The 11702-nt window shown below is 43.3% G+C and overlaps 2 protein-coding genes across 2 annotated transcripts; one reads left to right on the top strand and one right to left on the bottom strand.

The window, feature by feature from the left end:
- Positions 1-1372: 1372 nt before the first annotated feature.
- Positions 1373-3646, bottom strand: MELLADRAFT_36325 (uncharacterized protein; the record flags this gene model as incomplete). The annotated part of the gene is made up of 10 exons (XM_007410723.1): positions 1373-1569; positions 1647-1696; positions 1785-1878; positions 1962-2045; positions 2137-2553; positions 2851-2897; positions 3043-3182; positions 3280-3346; positions 3422-3491; positions 3568-3646. Coding segments are annotated over 10 exons (1245 nt in total), but the record flags the coding sequence as incomplete, so codon positions are not given.
- A 455-nt stretch (positions 3647-4101) lies between these two features.
- MELLADRAFT_48534 (uncharacterized protein) lies at positions 4102-5954 on the top strand (the record flags this gene model as incomplete). Its single annotated transcript, XM_007410535.1, has 6 exons — positions 4102-4260; positions 4416-4474; positions 4593-4789; positions 4914-5269; positions 5381-5451; positions 5547-5954. The coding sequence occupies 6 exons, from the start codon at positions 4126-4128 to the stop codon at positions 5848-5850; spliced, it is 1122 nt and encodes a 373-aa protein (XP_007410597.1).
- Positions 5955-11702: the final 5748 nt, after the last annotated feature.

The following is an 11702-nucleotide window of genomic DNA, read 5'->3' on the forward strand; positions in this document are numbered from 1 at the left end:
TTTGGACAACCTTCACATCTGATTGTACATCAATCAGCTTCTCGTCCGTATCTTCCAAATTCGATTCTGCTGGTGGTGTCGGATGGGCGAGTTGCAAGGTATTTTGATCATTGTCTAAAAAAATCGTGGGATTCAAGTAAGGTTTACCGGATTTGGGAATATAAGGTGATACATTTGTAATGGAAGAGGCAGATGCTCCAGGCGCTTTGGGTTCTTCTTGCTCATCTCCATCGCCAATAACCTGCTTCTTCGCACCAGAAAGGTACACAAAGGGATGGTAAATTACAGGCCTGTGTCAGCGTGGCTCATGAATACTAGAAGGCGATAATTGTGAGGAAAGAGACTTACTTTTGATTTTTTGAGGGGTTCGACAATAGTTGGTTGAACTGAGCGGACACCTATAGAGTCAATAAAGTAATGATATGTGAATTTTGATGATTAGTCTCCTTGTGCTATGATGATATGTACCTTTTGCAACTCGTCTTTTTGCTTGGGGTTTGTCCTCGAAGGATACAGATCTCTTCCCCAGATGACCAGTCTCCGCCAAACTGAGCTTTGAGGGCATTCTCGAACGTCGATTTTGTGACGGAAGTGATTGTTGGTCTAGCAACCCAGAACCGCTACAGTCGGTAACAAGTCGAGATCCAGCTGCTTCTGAGTTGCGAGTCGCAGTGTTAGATCCAGATTGTGTGACGCCAAGCTTTGTTGAGGATGGATTCTTAGGTTTTGGGAATACTGGTTTGCAAGGATGTGAGATCATTTATATCAGCTATGAATCTTAACAAGTTCTCTGCTTCATGAAGATCATAACGTTCAAAGCGAGATGTACTTACTATGAGGCTGCATCTCGCGCACAATATCTGCAATGTCAGATTTATGAAGAGAGCCACTAACCGCTCGTTTTGGATGATGTATGCGTAACCAATCGAGCATCATTTGCTTTCCGACTCCTGGAGTATCCGGGTCTAGAACTACTGGATTAGACATTGTGAGATTTTGTAAATATCTTCAAGGTGATCAAGATGGAGTGTGATGTGGTCATTTAGATCGGTTCATGATGGAATCGCGAGTTGTACATTAATTCGATAGAAAAACGATGAAGATCTGAGTGTTGATGAGTTGCGATGAACAGTGAGCCAGAACACGCCATGTTTAAAATTTGTGAGCTTGGTTACACACTCCAGACTTATGTAAATTTTTGTATTAAAATCATTTTCGAAATCTGTATGTATATTTACGTAACCTGATTCATTTGTCAAAATTGACATAGATCCCTTACAATCTGACTACGCTGCCAGCATCTTTCTTGCCCAAAGGCTTCATCAATGTGTATATCACTTTACCATTGTATCTTGGGTCATCTGTACATACATTATTTTTGTAATGAGATTAGTTTTGAAATGTGTGATCTGATTTTTGTATTAAAATCATTTTTGAAATCTGTACGGCATACATTAAATTTTTTGTAGTGAGAGTCTAGTCCTAAAGTGCAGCAAAACGATGAAGAAAGATATACAAACTGACCTCCTGGTTGAAAGCCATCTGAGCGACCTCCATACGCGCCTCTTACTGTACATTTCAAAAAAGATTCCTTCTGAATGGAAAATCCAACATTTTTCAGCAATATTTGAAAGAAAATACCGTACTGAGTCCCATCACTTCAGAAGCGCAATTTCGATGATAATATGGCGGTCGGCTATGAACCCTCATAAGCAGGGCGTCAGCGTGATTGGCTTCCAAGAATAACTCATGAATTGAGGTGAGAACACGAGAATGGAGCGTACTATGTGTGATTGGCAACATCCCAGCGCGGACTGAATATCAAGAAGTCCGCCAGCGGCTTACCTCCACTGGCAGATGGGCAGGTGAGCACACAGACTGGTGTTTACATCCGCGTATCTCATCAGACCATCTAGCAAATGAAGAAATCTTCAAGTTTGGATTCAGAAAGAAAGACCTACAGATTGAAGGATCGATATGATCCACCGAAATGGAACCAACATTCACGAATCGACTCAAATCATAACGGAATGGCGCATAGTTTCCTGATATGGATCAAATACAACGCAAGAGTCAAAGTAAGTGTCTATCTTTCTCCATTAGAGAATCTCATGTTGAAAATTGGAAAGGCTCAACCATGCCATGCCACCACATCAAATGGAGTATGAGATTGTCGGCAGCTATGTAATTCTCCTTGAACTTTGTAAACAATTTCCCATTCCTTTTGACCATAATCTGATCTTCCCTCAAAGCTAGCGATTGGATATTCAAAGTCGCGTTCCAATGCCAGACCAGAATGTCCTAGTGGTCCAAGTTCAGGTAGCTCAAAGCCTGATCCAAAGCTTTCGAAGATGTAGCCACGTCCAGTTGTGGTACCTTCCGACAAAAGCACCTTGAACCGAATTCCGCGTGGAACTACACAAATCATCCCATTAGGTACACTCATCTTCCCTAGTTCAGTCTGGACTATCAGTGTCCCGAGTTGAGGGACGATGAGCAAATGACCATCGGTCGAAACAAATGCTCTTTCGCCCATAGAGCAATTGAACATATCTGTTGATCATTTGGGGTGGCAAACACTGAACCGTTAATGATTGGAGGCGCATATATTTCGAAATTTGGAGCCTGCACAGGTTGGAAATGAACTCACAGACATGAATTGCTAATCCTTCGCCCAAACCCGGTTCACCACACCCTGCTCACATTGTCATTTTACTACTCACTGGCAGGCCAGTGAGTACGTCCACCTCAATCCAATCTCAATCCAATCTCAAATCCATGTCAGTTCAATATCAATCCAAACTCAATGTTTGGCCTAGAGTAGCAGACAAATAACCTTCCAGAATGAACTGGAATAAAGTTTGGTTGCATGTCCACACATGAAGGTGTCAGAATGTCTGGAAGGTTTGTGTGATTATGCAGCCCATGCATATCCCCCACTCAAACATAATTGGAGGTCAAACTGACATTGAACTGACATTGAACTGACATTGAATTGAGGTGAATGGAACTCACTGGCCTGCCAGTGACTAGTAAAATGACACTGTGGCTATGGTTTTTAATCCATCGACGAAATCTACTCGCTTCTCTCCTGTTGAATCAGGGATGGGGAATGGCCTCCAAGCCAGTTGCGTTGGTGAGACGTATACTTTGGGATTGAGCGTTGAAAAGTTTGCCTCGAGCTGAACATGAAGGTAAGCAACCCATCTTACAGCGTTAGTAGTCCGTAGCGCGAGCGCGTTTTCCTCATCGTTTTCTCAAATAAAGGAGTCCACGAACATCAGGATTGGTGGGTAGCTTTTTGAAGCCTTGATGTACCACAGCCGGGCGGATCCGGTACATCCACCTGAATCGCAACAAAGTTCGACGACGACTCATTACACAATCTTGATGACGAATCGGCAACAACGGTCAAGCTTACGTCCTTCGATTCTTTGCTCTTGGGGTCTCCACAAAGGAAGTGCCGGTCAGCTGTTCCGCATATAAACCATCTAATCACGAGAAACCACTACTCATCAGCTACCAAAACATCTGCATTAACCATCGACTCACTAAAAGCAGACTCACATTTCACATGTTGAGGACTATTCTGACCAACGGGTAAAACGCCGGGAAGAGCTTCGCTTGCAAAGTTGTTTCCGAACCCGGTGTTCTAGGCATTCATTGTGACCTATGAGAATAGCAGTAGGACGACGTGAAGGGGATGACAAGGTCATGATTGACGTACGTATATAAAGGTGGATTCACTCATATTCACTGCTTGACTTTCTAGATCTGTACAAGATGATCAGGAAGAAAGCTGAGGAAAGCTATACGTTATTTTCCTCACTAATTCAGAGTTTGTTTGTTGAGAGAACCAATATGACGTCATCTTTGCTTTGGTCGGCCGTGGGAAGAAAACCTGACATACATAGGGGCCGGGCTTTCATGTTGTTTAGCACCGGGGACGGTTTGTTTTTTCTCGGATCAGGATAAGACCGAGAATTGTATTCCGATTCGCGGTCTTAAGATTTGATGTGACCCGCGGACCAGATAAAAAGCGATTAACTCATAAATTGTTTTTCATCCCCCAAAAAAACCCACTCATTTCTCGACATTTTTCGATTCAGATTGCTTAATCTTCAAATGGCTAGAACAAAGCAAACATCGCGTAAGCGTAAAAGGCCAATCGGCGAAGATAATCAAGCAAATACCCCTGCTGCCAAGGTCGATTCTCAAGTCATGGGTGTACCGGGAAAAGCACCCCACATTATGCCCAGAGTAGGTTTTCAATCAAAAACCGATGTCTTACTTGACTTCTTGCGATCCTGATGGATGGACGATATCGAAGAAAACTCAGACACATTCATATCGCGTCTTCTTCCAAGCCGACACTTCGATGATCTAATTTTGATTGATGTGTTAAATTTCAATAGAAACGCTTCTATCGTCAACGTGCACATGCAAACCCATTCTCGGATCACAATTTGGAATAGTCAGTTGAATTTTTCATATTAGGTTCAGGTTATTTGGAGGATATCCGACTAAGACTACAACAATTTCATGAATGCATGTGTCCTTACATTTTCTTGTTGATGGGTATTGATACGTAGTCCGACATCTCCCGAAAAAATGAATTGGAATGATCATTACCCTAGCTTCTTTCCTTCTCCTGAGGTTAAAGTGGACGAGAATGAAAAAGTTCAAGATTTGAACGTAAATCACAAAGTAGAATTTGCGGATGTGGGTTGCGGTTTTGGTGGTTTACTTGTGGCCTTGGCTCCTTTATTTCCAACTACACTTATGCTAGGTTAGTCTGGCTTCATACGACAAATTTATTTTTCGAACTTTCGCTACTGAGATAAAAAAAGGATCTATAAATCGTCTTATGTCTGACCTTTGCCATTTCTCACGCACTCTTCATATCAATCTAGGTATGGAAATCCGACCGCATGTGGCTCAATATGTGCGGGACAAGATTTGGGCACTTCGAGCCCAACAAAAAATGATGAAAGGATCTACAGATACGCCTGCTGTAACCTCCGATGTAGATGGGAAAACCTCTCAAGGAGAAGCTTCATCTACCTCCATCGTTCTTCCTGCAGTTCCGCCTTCAATGCCTGAATTTGTTAAAGCGGTTCATAAGGAGAATACTCCTAATCCCGAAAATGATGAAGACGATGATGACGAGGCTCCAATCTTGGTACCTAAAGATGGCGCGTTTGAGAACGTTAGCGTGATTCGTGCGAACTCGATGAAATTCCTTCCCAACTTCTTTCAAAAGGCACAGGTGAGTTTTTATCATTTATACTCTTATTCTTTTTCCCCTAAGCATCAGTTGATGTGTATATTGCAATGTGGTTTGGATGGCTTACATTTTACTCGGATTATATCATTTCAGTTGAAGAAGATGTTCTTTTTGTTTCCTGACCCGCATTTCAAAGCCAGAAAACACAAGGCACGCATCATCTCGTCAGTCTTCTTTTCTTCTTGTCAATGTAAAACCTCAAACTGGCCACAACTCCTACTAATGAATTGTGCGGCTGTCTTCACTTTTCATTCACCAGACCAACGCTTTTATCCGAGTACGGTTATGTCTTACAGCCTAATGGTTTACTCTACACCATCACAGATGTTCATGATTTACATCTCTGGATGGTTAAGCATCTAACCAACCATCCACTTTTTATACCTGTATCCGAAGAATCCTTAATATCAGATGACAAAGAAAAACAAGTAGTAGAATCTATTCGACAAAGTACAGAAGAGGGTAAGAAAGTAGCCAGAAATAAAGGTGATAAATATTTAGCTGTCTTTAGAAGAATCAGTTTAGAAGAAGAAAATGCATTGTTGTCTGTTGAGGTCGAATAAAATCACGCGGTTGAAATATTGTGCAAAACGTCAGGTTACTTTGTTCCTTGTGAAATTCGGTTTATTCACCAATCATTATGGAGTAATCTAATTTTTGAACTAGCACTCCTAGGCTCGGATTACAATCAAAGGTCTGAATCATATCCCAAGCCAGATCTCGTCTCCTTGGACATGTCCAGGAACGACCAATACATTGACATTTGCAAAGATCTTTGATGTCGGAACTTGGTCGGTGAGAAGAACGAGAAGAAAGGAGTTCAGCCTATGTAATGAACCCAACTGGCAGCCCAGCGCGCCAGTTTCCATACATACGGCCAAATTCGGGATTTGGAAAGTACAAGGATGATGTTTCAGTCTTGGAGACGGTGGTGTGCATACATGTGTGCATGGGAAATCCCTGGGAATTGATCAGGTGAATTGTGACTCGTGAGCAGCCTCATTTGAGGTATGTGGCGTGTCGCCAGGGAGAGAGACAATCGTCATGATCGACATCAAGATCAATCCGTGTTCGCGTCATCGAAATCCGGTCGAGAGTACCGGAAAAGAAATGCAAAAGGTAGCTGTCATAACTTGTGCTTTTGCCGGAGCGCAGCCGGAGCTCAAGTATTTGCCCGATGGGCAGAGTGGAGAGAGGGGAATTCTGAACTCGAACCACTACAGTCAACTTTTCCGCAGTGACTGCGGGACCGCGATTCAACCTCCTTTCGTCTTATCCTTTTTCCACCAACACCACCACCTCAACACCCCTATAATCTCTTTAATAGCTCTCAGAATCTCTATATGCCGCCCGATCCGTCATCTATCCTCCAAAACAATCGATATCGACCGTTGGCGCCGCGCTCGAACGTGTTAAACACGCGTCACGACGCGATGGAGAACTCAAGTGACCAAGACATGACGATGGACCCAGCACCACCTACGATGCAAAGGCTCGAGAGCCAGTCGTTCTCCCGGATCTGGGAGGAACTGTCGAAAAACCCACTCGAGAACGGCGACGTTGTTGTACCCGCGCGACTAGTAACGATCATAATGGCATTCGGTTTGGCAATGGAGGAGACGAAGCTCAAGCTCAACGCAATGGAAGAGCAACTCAAACTGGCAAACGACTCGTCGAAACGTTTGGAAAGACTGGAACAACAATTCCAAGCTTTAAGCAAGGGACAGCCGATCAACCCAGCTCAGCAACCGACGCCGAATGGACTCCCTCCGAAACCAATGTCGTGGACAGCAGCTGCAAAAAACAGCTTAAACGTCACATCGAGTCAGACCCCACAACCGCCACCACCAGCCAAGATAGTCAACGTGTTCCGCCCAAGCCAAGTCATCATACGCCCCACCAACGTGGATGGAACAGCAGGAAGGAAACCATTCAAGGATCTAAAGTCTACGGAAATTGTCAACCGAGTAAATCAAGCGCTAGCACAACTTGAAGTAAAGGTTGCAGGAAAGAAGCTCGAAGTTAGAGGCGCGGCAAGTTTACCATCAGGAAGCGTCAAGTTATTTACGGCAACACGCGCAGAGGCCGACTGGTTACTAGAACATCGTACTGAATGGTCAATACTAGCTGACCCTGATTTGAAAACTTCCCCTGCAGTGTTCCCGGTTGTAATCGATTCAGTCCCCACGGAAATGTACCCGGAAACCGATGCTGTTAGACAAACTTTGATTGAACAGAACCCAATCCCAAGCGACAAGATCCACTCAATCCGTTGGTTAAGCAAACCAAATCAGACAGGCCAGATCACCGGTTCCATCTTAGTCAATCTGTTGGATAAAGAGCTGATGAATTTGATGATCAGAGGTTCGGTTTATTATGAAGGCAACAGCTTACGGGTTAGGGTGTGCAAGAAGACTCGTGTACAATGTTTTAGATGTCAAGAACCAGGTCATATAAGCGTGCAATGTAAAAACAAAGTTGTTTGCAAACACTGCGGAGCCGACCATGACTCTAGAACTTGTCCGAATCAAAAATCTGAGCCCCTACACTGCGTAAGATGCCTAGCCCATGATAGATCATTGAACCCTGAAGCCACGATTGATAAGACGAATATGAAGTACACCCACTCCTCCTCAAGCGCAAACTGCCCTATCAGATCAAAGGGTCTGCCAACAACATCTACACAATCATGTTAAGATACAACCAAGACCAAAATTCACGTAGTCTACCCTCTTCTTCACTTCTCCCTTTCTCTCTTCATTCCACAGATAGCTCAAAAACACCAAAAAATATAGCACCAAATGAAATGGATACTGACTTGACTGACTCTCCCACAGGAAAAAGAACTTTGAAAATCACACAACTGAACTGCTTTAACAGACAGGTTGTGGTAGAAAATTTACTAGCTGACAACTTATTTGACATACTTATTTTACAGGAACCATGGATAAACCCAGCAACATTAAGAATACTCACTCATCCGGCATGGCACGAATTCATGGCATACAACTATTTGGCGAAAACATACGAAGAAAAGACTAGAACATGCATCTATGTATCCAAGAAAATACCATCGTGGAACATTGCGATGCTACCAAGTGGATCACCATACATCACAGCGGTAGAAATAACAGGTATAGACACAGAGATCCCCAAAATTTGCTTTTTGTCAGTTTACAATCCCCCTAGACACAATACAGGTTTACCCCCGCTCGAGAACTGGTTGACAGAATCCAACGACCGACAAGTACCAACAATCATAGGCATGGATGCAAATCTCCACCACCCAAACTGGAACCCGGTGAATTATCATCACACTCACCCACTGTCAAAAGAACTGATCAGAATTTGTGGACGTGCAGGCTTCAAAATCCAGTCTCAAAAGAACATCCCGACGTTCTACCCACGAGCAAGGGGAAAGCCAACCACGATAGACCTTACGTGGATAAATCACAAATTGTCAAGAAAAAGTGTGATAGGTACAACATCAAGCAACAATTACGGGTCAGATCATCAAATGTTAAAAACTGAAATTAATTTAACTGACGAACAACCGATTCGAGAACACAACTCAGCACGTCTAGACAAATTAGACAAAGCAACCTATTGTGACGAAGTAGAAAACCGGCTAAGTAGATTCCCTGAAAACTTAACAACAACAACTGAAATTGATGAGGCCGTTGAATTGATTACAGACACGATACTCCAGTCCTTCTTAAAGCAAGGAAAGGTAGTAAAAACAAACGACCATCACCACAAAGCGTGGTGGGATGAAGAAAAGCTACGTCCTATGATAAAGGAACGAAACCGGGCCAGGAAGTGGATGATCCTAAGTGGAACATATGAGGCTGCACGGTGCTATTGGGAATGGAATAATCACGTAAAGTACCTCATTAGTGAACTCAAAAGGACACACTGGAGGGAATTCCTGGCAAAAACGCAGGGCGGACTGACCTTTAAAGCATTCAAGTATACCCAGGCACAAGGATCAAATTCAGTGGCGCCACTATATCGACACGACAGGACACTGGCAACTGACAAGAATGAACAAGCTAAGTTGTTGTTCGCTGGAACCTCAATAGTAAACAATGAATGTGACATATTGGATGTGGTAAATTTTGAACCTGGAGACGAACCACTAGATCACCCACGAATTACCGAACACGAAGTAGCAGAGGTGGTCAAAAAACTCCCATCAAGAAAAGCAAAAGGGGGCGACGGAGTCCCGAACGAACTGATCAAAACAGCTGAGTCAAGTCTAATACCAGTGTTAACAAAACTGTTTGAAGCTTGCCTGACACGAGGATATTTCCCTACAAAGTGGAAAACAGCGACGACAGCGATCCTACAAAAACATGACAAAGACGACTACTCGGAGGCAGGAGCCTATCGCCCAATAGCACTCTTAAGCTGCTTGGGAAAGGTATTCGAAACGCTAATTGCAAAAAGAATCACGTTTTGGGCCGAGACACATGGGATAATCGCGCAAGGCCACATGGGAGGAAGACGTCAACACAGCACAGATGATGCCTTTGTCATTTTAACATCATGGGTATACCACAAGTGGAGAGAAGGAAAAATAGTGTCAGGGCTATTCCTGGACGTAAAGTCTGCTTATCCATCTGTTCATAAAGGTAGACTAATTGACACACTCAGAAAACAATCATGTCCAGAATATATTGTGAGACAGATCGAGAAATACTTAGATGACAGAACCACGGACTTACGATTGCAAGATTTCCTATCCAAAAAATTTGACGTGGAAGACGGACTACCTCAAGGCTCGCCACTATCAGTAATTCTTTACATAATTTACAATTCGACACTCTTGATAAACCTAGAAGTAGACGTGAAATCAGACAAGATATCGTTAGGCTTCATTGACGACATAACACACCTAGTGGCAAACAAGGACATAGATTTAAACGTCATGGATCTCGAAGACGAAGGAGAGAAGGCATTACTATGGGGAAGGCGACATGGAGCCATCTTCGATCAGAAGAAGGCACAGGTAATGCACCTAACCCACAAGAAGCACAATAACCCTAACGTACTGTTTGGAAACCAGGTCCTCTTGCCGAAAACTGAATTGAGATGGTTAGGCCTATGGCTAGATCCCAAATTAGGTTTTGGACCGCACATTCAACGGATGCACCAAAGAGGAAAGACAACACTGGCACAAATCAACCGAATCAACAAATGTTTTTGGGGAATGAGCCCAAAGGAGACCAAAACACTGATCACAACGATACTGAAGCCACGAATATTGTTTGGATGCGTGGTGTGGTTCAACACGAAAACAGAGGGTAAAGTAACAAAAATCTTTAATTTACTACAAAACTCAGCAAACAGACTAGCGTTGGGGGCCTTCAAGAGCTCACCAATGGAACAGATGACACATGATGCTGATATGATTTCATTCAAGGAACTAGCAATAAAATACAACCACAAATTCGCCTATAAACGACTAACAGCTCCGAAAACACATCCAACAAAACGAATATTAGATAACGAATTGTTCAAAATACCACGTACCCTCTTAAGTCCTATACATAGAATATTACGAAAAGCTGACTTGTTTCTACTCAATGATATGAAACTAGAATCAATACACCCTTACCCTGAACCCCCATGGCGTGAACCAAAATGGGAGATAACGAATAAGGGGGTAAAACGAGACGAAGTTAAGGAACGAATACCGCGACAAATAGAAGAAGAAAAGTCAAACGGAGCTTGCGTGATCTTTACAGATGGATCATACTTACCTGATGTAGGAGGTGGAGCCGCGGCCGCAATGGAAGAAGGCGTATTAAAACACAACTACGGACCAATTGAGGGTATATCAAATTATGAAATGGAGGCAATGGCGCTGATTCTGGGGTTACTCAAATTCAGCACGATTATTACAGGTGATCCAGAAAAATACAACTCCGTAGCGATATTCAGTGATAGTCAGGCAGCACTAGATCTCTTGACAAACCCAATACAACCGAGATCACTACAATACATAGCAAAACTGCTACGCCAAGCCCATCGCACAATTCCCAACAACAAGAAAATCTCTCTGTACTGGACGCCAGGACATGAAGGAATTGAATTAAACGAAAAAGCGGACAAGGCGGCAAAGGAAGCGGCAGAAGGAGGAGCGGAGACAGTAGCATTACCGGCAAGCCTGGGAGGACTGTTACGACATGTGAAGGAGAAATTCAAAAGGGAAGTAGTTCCAATTAAGAAATTCAAAACTAAGGGAAGATACATTGCTGATGCACTGAACAATTTAGAAAAGGGTCAGGCGGCATCAATATTCCAATTAAGATGCGGGCATTGCCCTCTCAGAAAATTCCTACATCGAATAGGGGCCGAAGAAGATGACAGATGTGAAACATGTCGAGTAGTAGAATCACCACATCACTTC

Source organism: Melampsora larici-populina (genome assembly GCF_000204055.1).
Source record: "Melampsora larici-populina 98AG31 unplaced genomic scaffold MELLAscaffold_21, whole genome shotgun sequence".
NCBI classification, from domain to species: Eukaryota; Fungi; Basidiomycota; class Pucciniomycetes; order Pucciniales; family Melampsoraceae; genus Melampsora; species Melampsora laricis-populina.